We start from the raw sequence: 22,984 nt of genomic DNA, 5'->3' as shown, positions 1-22,984 counted from the left end.
TTCAAACTAAGAGTTTCTGCTTTTTGAAAAACTTTAAAAAGTGTGCGTGACCTCACGTTCTAATAGGTTAAATATACTCACCAATCGCTAAAGGTATATCAACCAAAAACTTTTTAGCATTTCATAATTCGTAAGAAAATAGGCGCGATATTAACAACTCATACCCCATACAACGGTCATTCTCATAAAGATAATACTGGCTGTTTTATACCCGGCAACTCATACTCTTGATCTTGAAACTTCGGCTCGGTTGGGCTTCTGTGCATTCAGCAAATTTTTTCGAGCGCCAGTCACTAGATTGTTGGACATTTTCGGCATTATATTCATAAACCCACGTCTCGTCACTTGTGATTATGAGTTTGATGAATGTAGTGTCCTCAGCTACGTTGTTAAGCATTTCTTTTTCGACCTCTACTCGATGTCGTTTTTGCAAAAGAGCCAAGCCTTTTGGTTCAAGTCTAGCATTGTCACGCTTCGTACCCATAACATTAACCAAATGTGTCGAGTCGATCCATAACAAATGTTGAGATCCACTGTTAGCTCTCTGATGTTAACATGCTTTTTAAATTTTTCGAAGTTATCGTCAGTAACGGACGGACAATTCGGAGAAGGCAAGTTTTCGATGACTTCACGACCTTCACTGAATGCTTTCTGCCTTCAAATATTTGTGTTGGTGATAAAGTAGACTCCTCAGAACATTTCTGCAACATTTTCAACGATTTCGTAGCCGTGATTCCATTGGAAACACAAAAGTTCAAACAAGCTCGTTGCACTAATGTGTCTACATATGTATGCAATTCTTATCTTAACTGCTGAAATACATATATATATTTTGATCTATCTACTTACAAGTATCCATATATCGAAACTCATTTTATAATTTCATTTTACGCTTAGCTGTGAAGTTCTTACAAAGTAAATTCTAAACATAATTTGATCAGTGCCTCTGACACTCACAAATTACGAGAGTATAAAAAGTTCGATTGCACTCGAACTAAGCTCTTCCTTACTTCTTATAAGGAATTAATTGATTAATTTATTTGATTTATGCTAAATTTCCAAAGGAAGCATTTGTATTAGTAGTAGGAACAATGCCTAAGTAATATAAAGATATGATGTGGATTGCAAAGCATTTTAATTTAGTTATTCTGTGCGTAAAAAGTCCGATATCTTAGTATGCTGGTATGTACGGCTTTTTTCATTTTCAAATGCATAGCATACCCTGAAATATCAGACTTGTACACATACATTTTAGTGTTATTTTCTAACGATTTTTGTATGACCCCAGTGAAGTTGCTCAATAATCCCACTAGACGTTTAAATGTTTTGCCTATTTTGCAACTGTATGCACTGGGCATGGAATTTATGTACATAAGTATTTGGCTTGCACCGGCGCAATATAATGAAGAAAGTAATCAACTATTTGAGAACTACAGGCATGCGCAAGGCAGCGAACACGGTGAGCACTAGCCTTGGTTCACTCACATGTGTTAAATGTACATATGTACAAGTATATCAGCCTTTGCTTTCATATCCACCCTGTCGTCGTTAATTTATACAAACATGTACGCTTGTATTAGTTTATGCCACAACGCCACTGCCACCATCAACACTACCCAAATGAAACCATGGTTTACAACACCATGGCAAACTACAGCAATAACAAAGTGCAAATTCAATAACCTACATATGTACAAGTATGTATGTGTGTATATTTGCATGTGTACGATAGTCAACGATGGTGAGGTTGGAAAATGTGCCGATTGAAGCAATCGGAAAAGCCACCCTTTAGAGCTGTGAGGGCATACGAAATCACCCTCTCTCAACCCACTACCGAGTGCCTCCAGCGGCAAGAGAACCTTTCACTTTCGAAAAGCACCGTCAAGACTACATATACATCTACATTAAGTTGAAATAGACATAAGGATGTATAATTTATTGTATTTGGCGTTCAAAGGATTTAATTTTTCTTCGTTTCTTTGGCAAATAATAGAAAGTGTTTGGTTATTATTGGGACGCAAATGTAACAAATATTTATAATATATTGAGAAGCGCATAAGTGTGTATAATAACTTAGCAAAACAACCCCGCTTAACCAGCGACGCTTTTGCGATCAGGCGGTGTGGGTGTTTCCCGATTACCGTTGTTCATGGCAAAAGCTCAGTTTCGTTAATAAATAAAGACAGATTTTCCAATGCTTACATATATATATGTACATATGTATATATGATTTTATATCCTTCCTTTCGAACTCAATACATACACAAAGAAATGTGTGTCAGAGAAAAAGAGAGAGTTCTAGCTTTCATATGTCGTTAACAAATGTGGGAGCTTTTTACGTCTTTGACGGAAGGAAAGCGAAAACTAATTATGCACGTACACGTAGGTTTCTGTGTTTGTTTTATGCTGTTTGTAAATATGTATGTTAGGAAACGCACCTTTCTTAGCAACGTTAGCAGAGAAATCTCCAGTGTTCCTTTTATTCCTTACTCGTCTGCTCATGGTCTTTTGGCTGTCGTTTGGCGTTTTCTTCGGTGGCGTTGTCGTTGTCGTTATCTCCATTAGCTCTGTGCCCGATTTGGAGAGCACATCCTTAATCCAGTTTTGTTTTGAACGCCAGTTGTTGCCGTTGTTGGCGCTTTTGTCATTGTTGCTGTTACTTTGTGCCATTTTGTGATTAACGCATAGTTTGATTTGGTTTTACGTATAAGCTATGTTTATGTATGGATGTACATATGTATAATTTCTCTATATCAATGAGTGGTGTTGCAAGCTGATGCTTTCCTATCTAACTAATCGTTATAATTGTTTATTCGCCTCGCTAACATTTGCAGTCTTCAGAATCAGTCATTGGTTGGAATTTTGTCTTAAATCAGTCATTCATATTTTCCGTGTCAGTCTCAGAACAGTATCGAGGTAGTTGGTTGGAGTTGGATTTTAAAATTACATATCTTTATAGCTTCCAAACGTGCTGATTATCTATTATATCGTCTTTGCATTACATGCATATGGAGTACATGTATTCTTACTGTTCTTTACGGTTCTTAACAGTGCATTTCTTTGTCATTTTCCGGATTACGCTTTTTAATATTTAGTTTGCCCCATCTTTTTATTAGTTTTGTTTGCCCTTTAATTTTAGATGTTTTCGCTTAGTTAAATCATTTTTTTTATAACTTCGGAAGTTTAATTTTTGTTTGCAATCTCGTACTTTTTATCATTTTTTATATTCTGTTTTTTTATGCTTAAATAATGTAGATTTACTTAGTTATTTGTATAGTAGTTTAATAAATTTTAATGCTTATTATCTATTTTATTAAATTATTTAGTATGTAAAATATTATAGCTTATTATTATTATTGTTTCATTTATATCAACCAATTCTCTTATATTTTTATTTTATTAACTTTCTTTATTGAAAACTTTAAACCACCAAGTTTATTCTCTTTCCGCTCTTTGTTTTCAACGCTTGTTTTTTGAATATATTCAACACTTTCTTCAAACCTCTATAGTCACTTTTGGAATAGCTGCAAAAACTGTCGTTCTGCTCATTTCTTCGCATTCTCTTAAGCGTCTTTAGTATATATTTCATGTGTGTATTAGATTTGACGTTTTTCACATCGGCCATTTTTAAAACATTTTATTAAAATTTAACCATATAACATATGACTTAGAAGAATCATTGTTTCTGTCACGATTTAAGTTTACTGTAATATTTTTTTTTTTTTTTGTGTTTTTTCTCTTATTTCAGAATATTTGATTCAGCTTTCCACATGGCCATTTCGTTTACAGCGAATGCCAAGTTCAACGTTAGATAGTGCGCCGCAGACTGGTGGGTGAGCAGCCGAAAATTATGCTTTCTACCACCATGTTGCACCTAACAAGAACTTCCACCACCACCGTCTACAGAGTACATTGATTCAACACATACGTCATATCTTTATACATATGTATAGGTATGGGTGCACATAATACGCAATAAAAACAACGGGACTTACCCGTACGTAATGTACAAGAAGAATTTCCCCCGAATCATAGGCTGCAGATAACATCCCAACAAGTTTGAAATTAGATAAAGCTACGCATTTTTTTTCAAATGTACTCATGTAAGTCTACATGTCTGATACACTCAGTTCTATGCGATGCTTACAACGGTGCGTGAGTGACGTTCTTACAAACTATTTTTGTGTGTGAGGTAAATTAAATAAAAATCACTCAAACACAAAGCTTTATCAGTTGAGACTAGTATTCGTTATTCGTAAGCAAATGAGTGACACGACTTTCGTAGCATATTTTCAAACAGAGTTGTAATGTTTGATTATTGTTTTCCTCTGGCACAATTAGGGCGAATAACATCCGTCATCAAATATTTAGATACTAATATAAGTGTTAGACACAAAATATATGTAAATACTAATAAAAGAGTTTACTTATATATGTATGCATGTAACTCTAACATCTACTTTGGTTATGTCATATTCCGGTATTTTTCGTATAGTATTATCAACAAATCTACCTAATTCCTAAATTTTAGCAACTAAACTCGATTTATTTTAATTAAAACTCATTTTAATTACTAGACTACCACGATTATATTTCTATTAAGCAGGAGCCACTTTACATAGACGGGTGCTATTGTTGACATAACATGCTGGCAACATATCAATGCTTAGTACATAAATATATGAATATAAAATACAATTTTTGATAAAATAAATTTTTGTTTTCGTAAACTTCACACTGGTATGAAAAACAGAGAGTTTTTGGAAGTATAGTTTTGTCACTGCTTTAAAATTTCTCCTTCGAATGGACGTATCTCAATATACAATATAAGGTTAGATGATCAATAGGGTAGGTAAAAAAAAACGAATATTTTTTTTCGCTTGTTACTATGAAAAATAGGTTCTTATACATCTCCAAGAAAGACTCTCTAAGTATCAGCACTTAATTGTAACGGGAAGTTACAGTTCTTTATTTATTTATTCCTTCCAACTACTTAAATACTGTTATAAAATATGTGTTTGGTTTTAACTGGTTTGTGTCCGATCGAGATTCATTCTTCCTTTTTGACTAAAATACTTCCACTTCTTCAGTCATTCCATGCCATAACGACATTGCTATTAGGTTACAACTCCGAGTTTATTTCTGCCACAAATCCACAATAAATATGTTAATAGAGAAACTAACAAGTTAGGAGAACCAAGATGTTTAACCTAGGTGTTCCTTTCTGATGTATGCTTTAATTCACAAATTTGGTAAACTATTTCATTTTTCGATTGGAGAATGTCATTTTGGAGACGTTTAAGAATATCACAGTACTGGGCGTATTTCCTTGTGTATCATACATACATACATACATCATACATACGTAGAAATAAACAAGCTTTTGAGATTAATCACGCTTAAATGTAAATACTTATGTATATGTGCATACTCGCTTGTTCTATATGTTCTACATTCATTGATATATAAAAAGCTCTGAGTTAGACATGTATGTATTATATAATATATCTAAATAAACACTATGCATACATACTATGTATATTTGTGCATGATTATGCTCAACTGCTAATATTCCTCGCTCTCTTTTCTTCATTTTTCCACAGAAATATACATACATATGTAGTACACTCATTCATATTGTACATACTATTATTTTTCGGTAGCTATGTAGTATATTTCTTTAGCTTTGTTTAATAATAAAAAAGTAGCACAAAAGTTCATTAACATTGCCGCATACGAAAAAAAGAATAAAAAGGCAGAACTAAAGCGAAGAAACCGGAAAAATTTAAAAACGCAGTGTTCATGAAATCGTGATTGGGGCACAACTAAAATTTCGATGGCCGGTCGGCCTTTGTACTTTTTATAATTTTTTTTTGTTACCAATATACACGTACATTTATTGTAAGCATATATTCTGAATAATGTACATACTTAATTATATACATATGTATGTACAATACATCAAAATTGGAGCTTGGCAAGTTCATTAGTTTTTTTCTTGTATGCATATACATACATACATAAGTACATGTGATTGTATGTATATGTATATATTTGGAGTGTAAATTGTTGTTGGCTTATAGTTGTGTAGCGATGATGTTCATGTGCCGCATAAAATATCTACCTGTCCATTAAGAGTAAAAGCGTTATATTACTGTTACTTTGTTGGGATAGCACTGAAACCGGCATAAATATGCATATGTATGTCTATGTGTACATGTGTACGTACTTATATTGTATACACAAAGTAAGTAATAAAAAAGTGATGTTATTTTCGAAGGCTGTTGGTAACCATTCTCATTCCAAATTTTAGTAATACGTGTAATAGATAAGCCGACAAACTGTCGGGGTAACATTAGTGAGTTCGACAAACTGGTTGCAACGAAAGTGATACATTATTGGGCCAAAGATACAATTGGTTAGGAAAGCTTAAATTTACAATTTTTAATGCATACAAACAAACACACATACATGTGCGTATGAAGCACAGACCCATGTATACATATATGTATACATAGATTTATAAGTGTTTACATATACACAGTTATATTATATTTAAGAACGTATTGGCTTTGTGGCGTCACCCTCCAACAATAGGTGTATTGACTGGCAGACTTTTGGACGTACATACATACATACATACATACAGAAAAGTACATATGTATGTATGGAGATACAAATAGTCATTATTATCGTCGCGTTCAACTTTGCTCTTCAGCAAGAGGTCAATGAACACTTGCGTAATTTGTGCACATATCCATACATACACATACATGCATGAATGTAGATACTTATTGTCTCGATGCGCATATACAAATTAGGACAAATGTACTTATGAATTTGGAAGCTCCTTTTCTATTTTTGGAATTGAGTATGGTGCACACACATATGACCATACGTATGTTCATACAATACATTCTCGTATGTACCATTAAGTGTAAATTTATATGCATACTTCAATTTAAACCCTTAACGCTCCTTCTATATTTTAGATTATTTACTTTAGTTTATACTTGTGCCCATAGTCTATTTAATCATTGCTGATCATAAATCCATCAAAGCTGAAAATTGTCAGTTATGACTGAAAAAGTATCACAAGTGAAAAATTCTTTTGCGTAGTATATTTTACAGATTTTGTTTTTTTTATAAATTAAAAAAACTTTAATTAATATTTATTATAATAATTACATAAATATATAAAAAAGGTTGCAACAAAAATATAATTAGATAATAAATTATGAAAAGAAATCTTCACTTGATTCCATGCTTGCTCCTCTCAAATGCTCTGCTGTATGTTTTTCTCCAGTTCAGGGATATTTCGGAATTTAAAATGCCTAAATAAAAATGAACTAAAAATATAATTTTATTTGAAACTTAATAATAACTTATGTATATTATTTTTGAAAACTCCTTCGTTAGTTGTTTATTTTTTTTTAACACAAAAAGAGTTATTGCACAGGAGCACGGAACACTTTTGGTTCATCGCACGGAATAACAGCTACATTATTATTTCACAACTTCTCGAAACTCCTATGGAAATGTGTGTTGTATCTTTTCGACATATACAAAATTAGCTTGGAAAATTTGTAAACATTGACAGTCATTATACTCTCGCAACCTGTTGCTACAGAGTATAATAGTTTTGTTCACCTAACGGTTGTTTGTATCACCTAAAACTAATCGAGTTAGATATAGGGTTATATATATATAAATGATCAGGATGAAGAGACGAGTTGAAATCCGGGTGACTGTCTGTCCGTCCGTCCGTCTGTCCGTCCGTCCGTCTGTCCGTCCGTCCGTCCGTGCAAGCTCTAACTTGAGTAAAAATTGAGATATCTTTATGAAACTTGGTAGACAGGTTTAATGGTACCGTGAGACGGTTGGTATTGCAGATGGGCGTAATCGGACCACTGCCACGCCCACAAAACGCCATTAATCAAAAACAAATAACTTGCCATAAATAAGCTCCGCAATAAGATACAAGACTGTTATTTGGTACACAGGATCACATTAGGGAGGGGCATCTGCAGTTAAAATTTTTTTTTTAAAAGTGGGCGTGGTCCCGCCTCTAATAGGTTTAATGTGCCTATCTCCTAAACCGCTACTGCTATAATAACAAAATTCACTAGAAGCAAATGTTTTTAGCACTTCTATTGATGGTGTGAAAATAGTTGAAATCGGGTGGCAACTCCGTCCACTCCCCATATAACGGTACTGTTAAAAACTACTAAAAGCGCGATAAATCAAGCACTAAACACGCCAGAGACATTAAATCTTATCTCTGAGATGGTATAAATTGGCTTTATAGAAACCGCGTTCAAAATTAGTCAGTGGGCGTGGCACAGCCCACTTTTAGGTGAAAACCCATATCTTGAGATCTTCTCAACCGATTTCAACCAATTCGGTGCATAACGTTCTTTTCATGTTTCTATGTCATAGTGCGAAAATGGGCGAAATCGGACTACAACCACGCTTACTTCCCATGTAACACCATTTTCAATTCCATCTGATTCTTTCACTTTCCACTATGCAAATCAGGTAACAATGATTATATCGGGGTAAAACTTTGCGTGAATAATGCAATTAAAGTATGCCACCCTGCGGCCAAAAATTGTCTAAATCGAACCAAAACTGTTCAAACCCCTAAGTACTAAATATGTGGACCCCAGTGCCTATAGTTGACCCTCTACCGAAAATATCAGTCAATCCACAAAGAAATCTCAAACGAGTATACCATTTGACTTTGCGAGAGTATAAAATGTTCGGTTACATCCGAACTTAGCCCTTCCTTACTTGTTTTACTGTTCATTTGACTGTCAGTGACAGTACTAAAGAATGCAGCTATTTCATTCTTACATATGTAAAGCTATAGTAAGCAATATTAATCGTAAGTGTTGATTTTTAAAAATAAAAGTGATGGTCAATTGACGGGTACTGACATAACGAATGTGATTGTATTGGTGAACCCATCAGCAGTTTCTTGTAGGGTTACCCCTAGGTTTGCAACTCCATTGAATTGAAATTAAAGCAATTCAACTTTACATCAGCCGAACTATTTTTTGGGATTATGAACTTGAACTAAATTCAGTCGAAGTTACATTGTTGTTAATCTAAAGTAAAGATTTGACAGATAATTAAGCAGCGATTCAATTCAGTTATTGCCCATGAAAAAGCTATCGTGAGCACTCAAACCCATTGGATCTTTCTAACACCAAATAAGCTAAACTTTTATTGAAGAGTAGAGAGAGAATGATTGATTGTGATAGTGCAACCTACCATATCTATAGTTGATATACCCTAAACAGGGTATATTAAGTTTGCCACGAAGTTTGTAATACCCAGAAGGAAACGTCGGAGACCCTATAAAATATATACATATATGTAGCTGCATGACGAGCTGAATCGATTTAGCCATGTCCGTTTGTCCGTCCGTCCGTCTCTCTGTACATACACGAAGCTGTTCATTTGTCGAAACCACCTATATCGGACTAATATAGCATATAGCTGCCATACAAACTGAACGATAGGAATCATGTGCTTGTATGGAAAACTTCCTCATTTGAAGAGATAATATGAGTAGTAGACACAAAATATAAATAATAATAAAATAATTTACTTACACTCGCCAGAAAAATTATCCGTACACCTCGACACCGAAACAATAAACTGAGAAATTTGTGATGAAATAACTTATTATATATAAAAATAGTATCCAAAAGTTTTATTGAGTATTTTTACTACACTTTCCATGAGTTTTTTTTTTAGACATACACTTTAAAAAAAAAATTTCACAGAACAAAAACAAAAAAAGCTCACATAATGAAACAGAAAAAGTATTCGTACATTTTGATTATAATTAAATATAATTAAATTATTTTGGAAAAATTTAATATCCTAATAACTAGTAGGATAGCCCTTACGTTTTAGGACCTCGGAAAGTCGATGTGGCATTGAATGAACTAGTTTGGATGTGTCATGATTTGTAATTTTCGCCCATTCATTTATGATCACATTTTTGAACATTTCTCTGGAGGTTATGGTGTGTTGGCGGATTCTGCGCTACAGTAAATCCCACAAATGCTCGATGGGGTTGAGGTCTGGAGATTGAGGTGTCGAGCGCAATTGATTTTTTATGTTATAAAGCAACCAAAGCCTGGTATTGTGCGCCGTGTGCTTTGGATCATTATCCTGTTGGAACCAAAAATCATCACCAAGCCCCAACTGCCGGGCACTTTCCTTCAAATTATTTTTTAAAATACTTAAATAGCCGAATTGATCCATTATTGTATCTATAAAAACGAGTTTGCCTACTCCTTCTGCCGCCATACACCCCCATACCATCACACCTCCTCCGCCATGTTTGACGGTGGGTAAAAGATTTTCTTTATCAAGTGCAGTACCACTCTTACGCCACACCAACTTTTTTCCTTTAATGCCAAAAGTACAAAACTTGCTTTCGTCGGTGAATAAGACACGTTCCCAAAACTCCCGAGGCTTGCTGATATATTTGTTTGCAAAATCCATACGTTTCTGTCTATTTACTTCGGATATAAAGGGCTTCCTACGCGCTACACGTGCTTGATACCCATCTTTCTTCAAAAATTTTCGTACAGTATCTTCATGGAGATCCTTGTCGAACAAATTTTTAATATTTTCACATATTTTGAAGGCAGTAAGTCGAGGATTTGCTTTTACTGACTGTAATATTGTTCGTTTTTCTCGAACGGTTAATATACTTGGTCGACCAGAGCGTGGCTTTGGCACAATCGACTTAGTTTTTTTGAATGCTTCCACCACATACTGCACAGAAGAATGTGTCCTTCCTATCATTTTAACTATTTTTCGGAATGATTTGCCTTCTTTTCTGAGTTAAAAATAATTTTTCTTTCGCCAGCACTAATTTCTTTAATTTTAAGGGTCATCGCGAATTTATGCACAATGAAAAATTATAATAACTTTAAGGTCAACCGTCAAGTTCGAGATTAATTATACAATACAATATAAGCGCTTAAGGGAAATATCCCGTTTTGATATGTACGGATACTTTTTCCGTTGAATTTAAGTAACTGTGTTTAGTTTTTGTTCTGGGAATTTTTTTAAAGTGTTTGTCTAAAAGTAAAAAACGTATGGAAAGTGCAGTAAAAATATTAAATAAAACTTTTGTATACTATTTTTATACATAATAAGTTATTTGATCACAAATTTCTCAGTTTATTGTTTTCATGTCGAGGTGTACGGATAATTTTTCTGGCGAGTGTATATACAAATTAAACGTAACTTCACACTGATATGAAAAACTGAAAGTTTTTGAGGCCGCCGATATCAAACTACTATAGCATATAGCACATAAAAAGAACGATCGGAATCAAGTGCTTGTATGGAAAACTTTTTAATTTGACGAGATATCTTCATATTGTCCACGGCAACGGTGTAATTTTCGAAAAAATTGTTCAGATTGAGTCGCTATAGCAGATAAGTATGTAGCTGCCATACAAACTGACCAATCAAAGTTCATGTAAAGAATTTTTGTATATGTGAAGGGTATAATTGCTTAGGTGCAGACGAAGTTTACATATTTTCTTGTTATATCCTAAACAGGGCATATTAAGTTTGTTACGATGTTTTTACCACCAAAAAGGAAACGTCGGAGATCATATAAAATATATGCATATACATACACATACCCAATAAAGTCTGTGTTCACCCGACACATTTTTTTTTTAAAGAATTCAAGATGTATGTTCTTATGTTCAAAATGTAAAAAAAAAAACATTTATATTCCTATTTTCATTTTTGTGATAACGGGATTTAAGTGTAAGAACAAGTAAACATAGGCACCATTAAGTCTGCGTTCAGTGAATTTGTTTCTTCTTTTGGCGTAGATTCTATTCGCAACTTGTTGCTACAGAGTATAATAGTTTTGTTCACCTAACGGTTGTTTGTATCACCTAAAACTAAACGAGTTAGATATAGGGTTATGTATATATAAATGATCAGGATGATGAGACGAGTTGAAATCCGGGTGACTGTCTGTCCGTCCGTCCGTACAAGCTGTAACTTGAGTAAAAATTGAGATATCTTTATTAAACTTGGTACACATGTTTCTTGGTACCGTGAGACAGTTGGTATTGCAGATGGGCATAATCGGACCACTGCCACGCCCACAAAACCCCCCACCATTAATCAAAAACAAATAAATTGCCATAACGAAGCTAAGCAATAAAATACAAGACTGTTATTTGGTACAAAGGATCACTTTAGGGAGGGGCATCTGTAGTTAAATTTCTTTTTTTTTAAGTGGGCGTGGTCCCGCCCCTAATAAGTTTAATGTGCATTTCTCCTAAACCACTAAAGCTATAATAACCAAATTCACTGGGAGCAAATGTTTTTAGCACCCTTATTGACGGTGTGAAAATGGGTGAAATCGGGTGCCAAGCCCGCCCACGCGATAAACCAAGCACTAAACACGCTAGAGACATTAAATTTTATCTATGGGATGGTATGAGATGACTTTATTAGTCAGTGGGCGTGGCACCGCCCACTTTTAGGTGAAAACCCATATCTTGGGATCTGCTTAACCGATTTCAACCAAATTCGATGCATAACGTTCTTTTCATACTTCTATGTTATAGTGCGAAAATGGGCGAAATCGGACTACAACCTCGCCTATTTCCCATATAACACCATTTTCAATTCAATCTGATTCTTTCATTTGCCACTCTGCATATCAAGCAACAATAATTATATCGGGGTAAAACTTTGCGTGAATAATACGTTTAAAGTATGCCACCTTATGATCAAAAATTGTTTAAATCGAACCAAAACTGTTCAAGCCCCTAAGTACAAAATATGTGGACCCCAGTGCCTATAGTTGACCTTCTACCGAAAATATCAGTCAACCCACAAAGAAATCTGAAACGAGTATACCATTTGACTTTGCGAGAGTATAAAATGTTCGGTTACATCCGAACTTAGCCCTTCCTTACTTGTTTTATATTATATTTGTGGATTTTTTAAAATTTTATAAGTTGTCACATTTCGAATTACTATCATTAACTTCGTAGTTCAAACTTATCCCTGGAGATATTGTACAGATTTCGAAATCAAGTTTCAAGCGGTTCAAGAGGAATTAAGGAAAGTTCCAACCGCTATTTTTTGGTACTAAATTAGCTAAGGTTATACCCTACGATTTAATCTGATACATCATACAAGAGATGATACAAGATATTGACCAATACAATCATACTAGGCTAATAATTGTGTGTATGTGTCTCCCTCACCAACATACATACCATATATGATTTAAAGGAAATTTGGTTTGAATAGGCCAAGCTGTTTGTGAGGTAGGTGGTGTCACAGCCATTACCCAATTTCATAACGAATCAGGCGTTTTTGCGTTATTCGTGAGATAGTTTCCACTTTTAGTAATTTTGAACATACATAACTATATGACTGCTGGGGGTGCTTATTACTCGACATTAATTAATTTCAAACTATGGCAACTATGTATTCATTAAGTGTGCTTGTTGAGAAATTTAAATAAATTATCTTAAAGGGTCGGGACAAAGCCACTTTTCCAAAAGTTTAAAATCGTACATACACCGTCTTACTTATGTAATTTTAGTTTGACCTAATGGACCGCTTGAACCTGTCCACGTAGCAAATATTACAATGTCAAATTTCACCAAGGCATCTCTATTTTAACCGTTATAATGCCTACTCATCGCGACATATTGCCTTAATTTGGCTAAGTCGATGGTCATACTTTTGATGAAATTGATCAAATCTAAAGCAAAGGCCTATGTCAGTTATGAAATTAAATTTCGATAAATATTACTAAACTCAAATAAGTACCTTTTACAGTTATCAGCAAATGTGATTTGCATATAGTACATTGTCAAAGAAACAGCAATCTTAAAAAATTGCATTTCACTTTTTTAGTTTCCTACTGCATATAAATTACAATATTACATGAACATACATGTGTGTGTGGATAGAAATTATATGACCACATACTTATGTACATATGGGACGTATATGAGAATTTTCATAAAAAAATGTAAAACTCTCTTGTAAGTATACAAGCAGGCACAAAACTTATGTGGTCATTACTGCAAATTTTCATATACATACTACCTTACAGGTTTCTATTTTTTTCTATTGTCAGATAAAAAAATTCATATCTTACTTCCAACTACTCGAAAAAATATTGAATCCTCTACAAAATGGTCTCCTACGATTTTTTCGTAAACCTAACTCTATAAAAGATAATAACGGTTAAAGTTTGATTATTTTAAAGCACATTTTTTTCACTGAACTTTATAACTCAATTCAAAAAAATAATTTTAAAATGCAAAACTCATACTTTTTTAGGAAATTTACTGCTCCACCCTAGTACACATACTTGTGCGTATATGTATATATCTACACAGTGTATGCGCTGAAATTACTCTCCGTTCTGTGAGTTCCTGCGCTACAGTTAGTGATAGTCTACATACTTCGTTTGGCTTCGTGTGCATTTGGCGCAGTTCGTCTGTTGAAAACTCGCGCCTGCCTCCCGGACAAAACTGCATGGACCTAAGCACACATGCACTTTGAGCAGCATGCAGTTGAAAACCGTTGCACTGCCTCCACGTGTAGTTCAAGTTCAAAGCTGTTTTATTCGCCGCTGCCAAGTTTTGCACTTTTTTGCACAGCTCACATTTTATTCAACGACGTTATGTTGAATCGGTTGACGTCGGCGTAGTCTGCGGAGAATTTTCTCAGCAGCGATGTCGTCAGCTGTAGACAGAATTTTTTGTTTGTTTTTTAATACAAACGCAATTTAAAACGACTGTGCATAAGTTTGCAGATGTGTATATGTGTGAGTGTATTATAAGCATGCACTTATTAATGCATTTCTCACAAAATGCTGTGCTCGACAACATTGTATGAAATTCATACTTGAATCTATCTGATAAGGTGAAGAAATTAAACCCTTTAATTTTCAAGATAATGCTCGCAATTAAAACAAAAAAAGATGTATTTTTGTGTAAATTTAAAAGAGGATTGTTCGCAGGTTCTAGATATGAACATTTACATGTTCCGTAAAGTGTGACAACCCTCCCTGTAAAAATTTGAGGGTCAGGTGGTCTAATTGAGCACTGTTTTACAGTATGGGCGACGATACCTGGTTAGGTATATCCACATAGGTATTATGCTGCACTGAATTCTGTGGAAAGCTGAGTATCGTCTTTTTCGTAATCGTTCGGCTACACTGTTTTATTAGTAGAATAAATTGGACCAAACGAAGTAGTTTGTTGTGTGGTATTAGATAAATGGACAGTCAGTCAGTGCCTGGTCTACTGCTTGGGGTAGCAGAAGCACGAATCATCGACGTCTTGTCCTAGAATTCTTGAGTCAAACGAACCTTACAATAATAAACAGTGGCACGCAAAATACCTTTCAAAAGGGCAATAAAGGTTCCGTAATATACCTAATTTTTGCTAACGACGCGCTTAGCAGTCACATTAAGTGGAAGGTGTCAGACATGTACACAAATAGTGACCACATGGCCATAATTGCTAAAGTTTTGTTCTCCCGAGAAACGGAACCCCTCAGTAGAAATACCTCATGAAAACGAAGTTGGAGACAAAGGGAGTTCGATACCGATGTTTTCGATATCGTCTGGAGTGCGGCAAAGCATCAGGCGTCGACGCCGCCCACTTGGTATCCGCTGTGCAGAAGGAACTAGTTGCAGCATGCGACGCAACTATGCGTAGGACGAGATACAATAACAAGCAAAAACGAGTGTACTGGTGGAACGAAGAAATCACCACTCTGAGAAAGCTCTGTCACTCAGCTAGACGTCGCTTCCAGCGTAACCAAGGAGGGGAGAATGGAAATCGCCTCAGAGAAGCATTTAAACGCCAAAAAAAAGCTCCTGAAGTCAGCAATCACTCGTAGCAAAAGATGTTGTTTTGAAAAGCTTTGTGAAGAAGCAAACATAGACCCCTTTGGAACCGCATACAAAATATGTATGTCAAAATTTAAAAATATGCCGCAGCAACCAAAGAACGCATCATTTATGAGGAAAGTCGTCGACGCATTATTTCCAACACATGAGACTATTTCCTATGCTATGCGTAACGATGTTACAGAGCCCTCTCTATTAGTTACACAAGAAGAACTACTGGACATTGCGAAAAAAATTAAAAACTCCAAAGCGCCTGGAATAGATGGTATACCAAATAGAGCCCTAAAAGAAGCCACGACTCTGAGACCCAGTTTGTTCGTTAAAATGTACAATGCGTGTATACTGGAAGGCGTGTTTCCCGACCCGTGGAAGGTGCAGCGTTTGGTTCTACTCCCAAAACCGAAAAAGCCACCTGAAGAACCTTCATCATATCGACCTCTGTGCATGCTCGACACGATTGGTAAAGTGTACGAAAGCATAGTGAGAAACCGCTGGGAGTTAGCAATCCAAAAAGCCGGCAGATTATCAGAGGGACAATACGGCTTTATAAAAAAGAGGTCCACTATTGACGCGAAATGTGCAATAAGTGGCAAAAGATGGAAAGGTGGCACCAAAGAATATTGCGCGCTAATTAACCTGGATGTGAAGAATGCATTCAATTCTGCGAAATGGGCAAATATCATCAAGGCCCTGTACGAAATACGCGCTCCCCAATACCTCATAAATATTATTATGAGTTATTTTGAGAACAGAAGGCTGCTATTCGACACAGATGAGGGTACCAAGAGCTACTCTATCTCGAGTGGAGTACCACAAGGTTCGGTTTTAGGCCCCCTTCTTTGGAACCTGACGGGGTGCTAAGACTACATCAACAACAATCCGTGAAACTAATCGCCTATGCGGATGACCTCATAGTAGTAGCAGTAGCGAAACATCTAGATGACCTCCGGGTCAAATGCAATAATTGCATAAATGGTATACGACGGTGGTTCGCAACCATGAGTCTAGAGTTGGCTGAGCAGAAAACAGAGGTCTTGCTCATTAGCTCCAGGAAAATTGAAGAAAAACTATCGCTCACTATAGGAGAATGTCAGATAACTTCACAGCCACAGCTAAAGTATCTTGGTGTAATATTGGACTCAAGGCTAAAATTTAAAGAGCACTTGGAAAACACGACGGGTAAAGCAAATAAAATCTATAATTCTTTATCTAGAATGATGGCAAACAGAGGTTGCGTCCAGCCGACGATTTTTAATAGCCAAGGCAATAAGATCCGTTATACTGTATGCGGCTCCAATATGGATCCAGGCGCTAGACACAAAAATCATATGCTAAATCAATAATCACAGTGCATAGGCTTTCTGCAATACGCGTGATAAGTGCTTTCCGAACCATATCAAGCTACGCTGCGGAAGTATTAGCCAGTATGGTGCCCATTGACATCCAGGGAAATGAATTCGCGCACTTATACCAGCTATCGGAACCCTCTACAGCAACAAAAAGAGAGGAAAGAACCAAGAGCATTACGCTGTGGCAGCAACGGTGGCCGTGGATAGATAGACAGCATGGGGACCTGGATTTCCACCTGACGAAAATGCTATGTGGACATGGGTGCTTTAGAAGCTACCTTTACAAATTTCGTCATGACTTTTGTCCGTACTGTCCGACGTGTACAGAGTGTATTGAAGACTCTGAACATGTTTTTTACCATTGCCCTCGATTCTCAAGTATAAGAGAAAATGAAAACCACACTTGGCGGTAGTTTCTCGGTGGAAAATTTGACAGCACTTATGTGTGAGTCCTCTATTAAATGGAAAGCAGTCAGCGAAGCGTCAGCCTTGATAATGACAAGATTGAGACACTTACAACAGATTAGGAGTCAGTCAGTCCGTACCGTAGAGGAGACTTAAATGTCTTCTTCTCTCCCATTAAGTAATACTTTGTCCAGTGGTTCCGTTGGAGAGATTTGGGTTGGGAGTAGGTTAGGTTTAGCGGATTAAAGTTCCGCACTTCGGCTTTCGATGCTTCCCCTACTATAAAACAAAAGAAATGGACAGTCAGGGTATAATTAAATGTATTTTTAATAAAAAAAAATTTAACACACATGAATATAGCGTGACTAAACGAAAGGTCTGCCGTATTTAATTGCAAAAATTAATGAAATCACTAAGTTTACTAATTAGATGGGATTGGATGAGACAATTGCCATATTTTACCATTTTGAGACTTCCTAACTGGCGTATATGATATATGTATTTCATTATGTATATGTATGTATATTATATCAAATTACATAAGAATATGCACTTGTTGATATAACATTAAGAAACATAAGCAGCGCTCATGCTTAAAAGTTGAGTTTCACGACATTTGCTATTTGCTTTCGCGTTGTGTGATTGTGTGCTACAGCAACGGCAGAAGAGCTACCACAACCTCTTTTTTAGTAAGGGTCAATGAACGGCAAAACGAAAATTCGGCAAATAAAGAATGGAGGATTAAAAAGACGTCAATGTATGTACAAGGCGTTTGCGTAGATGCATATAATTCAGCTATGTCCAACGTCAGCATTACAATTTTGCGTACGTATTGGGCACGCTGCTTTAATTCTTTGGCAGAGAGTTTCTTATAAAGTATTTTATAATTTTTATGAGGTAAGAGTTAGTGGATTTATATATGTTGAAATACGTTTCGAACACGAAAATAACAGTAGAATGCAAATAGTAGTCAGTTATGTATTTATTTTTTAATTTCATTTAAAACATACATACATATGCACATATGTAGTTATTTAAACGCTCTTCAGTATTGTTCGCACTCAAAATGTGTTTATTTGGTCTTAATACTCGTTAAGCCAAAAATGTGCCTCTTCGTTCTGTTAATTTGCCCCACATAATGCGATTTTTACAATAAATTCCATTTTTAAACGTCGTTCCCATGTTAGTCTTCGAATGGAAGCTAGCCTTGATGTTCCCATGAAATGTCTATATCTTTAATAATATTCCAAATATTGATAAGTGTATTTAATACGTGTTTGCTGAGCCCCATCTGTTATCACTCATTTAACCCAACCAATAAAATTTCGCATGAGATGATCTTTTAAGAGGAGCTTTTAGAAGATATTTTTTATAATTTTATATTTCGCCTCGATTGGAATTTTAACTAAACACCTTTCAGGGGTACTCATGCAAATAACTCAATGTAAATGAGACTAAAATTATAGAATATAGTCTTATTTACCGAAAGTTAAAGTGCAACTCTTGAGAACACTTATGGCCAATTCACATAGAACCATTTTTATAAGAGAGAAACACTGAAAGGAAAGCGTTCATTTTGGCATCCCCTTTGTTTTCTGCGCTTTAATGAAGCATATAATATTTTTCTCTTCTTAATCTTAATTCAAAAAAGTTAAGAAATTCGCTTGAAACTTTTCATTATTTGATTTGTCTATAGTAATATTATTAAGAGGAAATATTTGATTGTTTGTTTGAATGGAATAAGCTCCTAAACTACAATACATGACGGATTTGAAAAATTCTTTCACCATTGGAACTACGCTCTCTTCGGTGAACATAAGCTATATTATATTTTCAAATAAAATAAATATATTATATAAGTAAAAAAATTACAAATGCGAATACTATAGATTAAACTGGTAAACACTGTTTTTGTCACACGAACTTTGTAAGTATTTTTTTTATGTAGGTGTATCTTCATTAACAATACATATATAATAATTGTGCTTCAATCACGTTCAGTTTTTGTGTGACAGCTACATATTCATTTCTGACCGCATATACGTGTCCATTTTTAAATAACTTTATTTATACAACTGTATAAAGGCTCATTCACATACAAATTTCTTCGCTTTACGCAGTAAACAACAACGGCGATTGCTCGGTAAACCGTAAAAGAGGAGAGTTGTCCAACATTTTGCTTTTAAGTGAACGTACTCATACAAAAGCGTACATTGAACTCTTTTGTCAAAACAAAAGACTGACGCAAAGCGAAGCAAAAGTTCTATGTGAATTGGCCATATCAGTTTTTATGTTTGTGAAGAATTAACTTTTAAATCTCGGCATCGCAATTTCACGTCATTAATTGAAGAGTGCTATTTAGAATATTTTTGGTTTCCTGTGAGGAACCGAGATAAATCCTGGGTTCCATAAGTCCGATCGTAGCGAATTCGAAAGAATACTTTTCTCGTATTTTCGAACTTGAAAACAGTAATGTCCCGATTTCGACAATTTTAAGCTATTGCATTGCTTCTATCGCGGACTTTGAGCGCGGGGACTGAATCAAGTAATTCCGTAACGGAAATGAACCTAACACGATCACAAAGTATGCGCGAAATGTTTGCATACTTTTAGGCGTATTTTCGGATATCTCAAGCGGAACAAATCAATTGAAGAGACAGCAGGGTGATTCAAAAATATTTATATTATATTTGAGATACAATTGTTTTGGCAAATAAAAATATGGAATTTAAGAAAAATTTAATTAATAACAAATAAATTATTCAATATTCGGAGTCATAATATTAGTAACATTATTATTATTTTTTTAAATAGCTACCCCACCTTTTGGAATAATATCTCGTTTGAATTGAACAATACAATTAAACTTAGGTATTTTAATCGGATTATCAATGGTATTAAATTTCAACTTATCTTGGCTGGCGTTTTCAACATCAGCTTCGTTGATAAAAAATCAGAGCGGTTTATAACTTTTGTTTCGGAAAAATTTAATTTGAAAACAAGTAAGGAAGCTCTAAGTTCGGTTGTAACCGAACATATAATACTCTCACAACTTGCAAGGATCAAAGTCCGGGAAGTTACTACAGGTGTTAGCAAAATTTTTTATTAAAGGAAGTATTCGATTCAACCCATTTTTGACACAAAGACATACTCTTATCGAGAGTTTCATTTATTTATTTTGTTATATGTATTTCAATTATATATCTTACACATGGACCGATATTTTCGAGAAAAAGTCAATTATAGGCACTGGGGTCCACATATTCAGTACCTAGGGGCTTGAACAGATTTGGTTCGATTTAGACAATTTTTGGTCATAAGATGGCCTACTTTAAGCGCACTATTCGAGCACAATTTTATTCCGGTACATTCATTGGTGTTTGATTTGCCTACTGGAAAGCGAAACAAGCAGATGGAATTTGAAATGGTGTTATATGGGAAATAGGCGTGGTTGTAATCTGAATTTTCGCACCATGACATAGAACTATGAGAATAAGTACCTAATTTGGTTGAAATCGGTTAAGTAGATCTCAAGATATGGGTTTTCACCTCAAAAGTGGGCGGGCCACGCCCACTGTCTAATTTTGAATACGGCTCCTACAAAGTCATCTCATGCCATCCCAGAGATAATATTTAATGTCCCTACCGTGTTTAGTGCTTGATTTACCGCGCTTTTAGTAGTTTTTAACAGTACCGTTATATGGGGTGTGGGCGGGGTTGTCACCCGATTTCACCCATTTTCCCACTGGCGTTTGTTTTCAGCGAATTTTGCTATTATAACTTTAGCGGTTTAGGAACTATGCCTATTAAACATTAAGGGGGGGACCACGCCCACTTTAAAAAAAATGTAACTGCAGATGTCGCACCCTACTCTGATCTTGTATACCAAATAACAGTATTGTATCTTATTGTGGAGCTTAGTAATGGCAGTTTATTTGTTTTTGATTAATAGCGTTTTGCGGGCGTGGCAGTGGCCGATCTGCAATACCAACCGTCTTACTGTACCAAGAAACATTATACCAAGTTTCATAAAGATTTCTCAATTGTTACTCAAGTTAAAGCTTACACAGACGGACGGACAGACAGTTACCCTGATTTCAACTAGTCTCTTCATCAATTATATATGTATGTACAAGTATAGCCCTATATCTCACTCGATTAGTTTTAGGTGGTACAAACAATCGTTAATTGAACAAAACTATTATACTCTGTAGCAACATGTTGCGAGCGTATAATGAATAATGATCCACAAGAATCCCCAACAATATATGGAACCACCATTGACGCGGTATTTTCCAGATATTTAGAGAATATCAAGTTTCAAACTTATGTGTCTTATTTTAGTTACCATAAACCTATAGTTTCAATCCGATATAAAGAGATTCCCAACTCATCTCTCACTGGAAATGAGAGCGCAACTGCTAAACGTCAAAAACTGAGCTCAGACAAATGTCAAAGTTCAGGAGGTCTGACGTTTAGCGTAATACATTTATTTTTTTGCTTAATTATTGAAATTTCGAAAATCATTTTGTTATAATATTATATATTAAAAACTCACAAAAAAGGGTTTAAATAGTTTCTTCATATGTTTTGTTGAAATTATAAAGTAAAAGTACAAGTAAAAATATTTCCTAGAAGGGCTTTCTTTGATATGTATGCAATATACATGTACAAGTATGTACAGATAGAATTAAATATGAATTTGAGTTACTCTTGACTAAACCTTTGAAGTAAAAGCACGTCGTGTTCTTTTTAATAAACTGTCGAAGTGATCGGACTCGAGACTTTTATTTTATTCCGGCCAACTGCAGTACAGTAAACATTTTCAACATGTTTAACGGATGCATGTATAATATAATAATATTTGATCTTAATAAATGTTGGGTATTTTAATTTAAATTCTCAAAAGTTATTATTTTGTCCGATCTGGCTACAATGGAAAATGTTGTAAAAAACGCTTATTTTTATCCCTGGTTTTAATGATAAAAATTCTTGAATAGAATACATGTATTTTAAGATAATAAAAATATTTTAAACAATATTAACTGCTCATTTATTCAATAAAAGAAAAAATTTTTGTTTATTTACCGGTAACCACGCTAAAAAAGTGTAACTTAAATTAATATCAAAGAAAAAAGTACTGCATAAAAAATAAATAAATAATTATAATTACAGAAGTTGATAAAAAATACTATACAATTCAATAGCTTTACCGCGGCAGTCGCCGAGCGCCACACCTATCTTCTTTTTTATACTTGAGATGGCATAAAAGGCA

General features: G+C 34.9%; 1 protein-coding gene across 6 annotated transcripts in view; it reads right to left on the bottom strand.

Annotated features, from left to right (window-relative positions):
• The window catches only part of Kr-h1 (Kruppel homolog 1), a 34,495-nt gene that overhangs the window by 5,166 nt on the left and 6,345 nt on the right, over positions 1–22,984 (bottom strand). Inside the window, exon 1 of one of the 6 annotated variants that reach the window (XM_036373945.2) lies at positions 2,439–3,092. The exons of the other annotated variants lie outside the window; for them this stretch is intronic. Coding sequence (XP_036229838.2) covers positions 2,439–2,670 — 232 coding nt within the window. The 5' untranslated portion in view covers positions 2,671–3,092. Of the gene's footprint in view, positions 1–2,438; positions 3,093–22,984 lie in introns of those variants that run through there. 6 annotated transcript variants of the gene reach the window in all.

This window comes from Bactrocera oleae, chromosome 3 (genome assembly GCF_042242935.1).
Source record: "Bactrocera oleae isolate idBacOlea1 chromosome 3, idBacOlea1, whole genome shotgun sequence".
In the NCBI taxonomy this organism is placed as follows: Eukaryota; Metazoa; Arthropoda; class Insecta; order Diptera; family Tephritidae; genus Bactrocera; species Bactrocera oleae.
The sequence above is the reverse complement of the archived record's forward strand: the minus strand, read 5'-3'. Positions and strand labels throughout refer to the sequence as shown.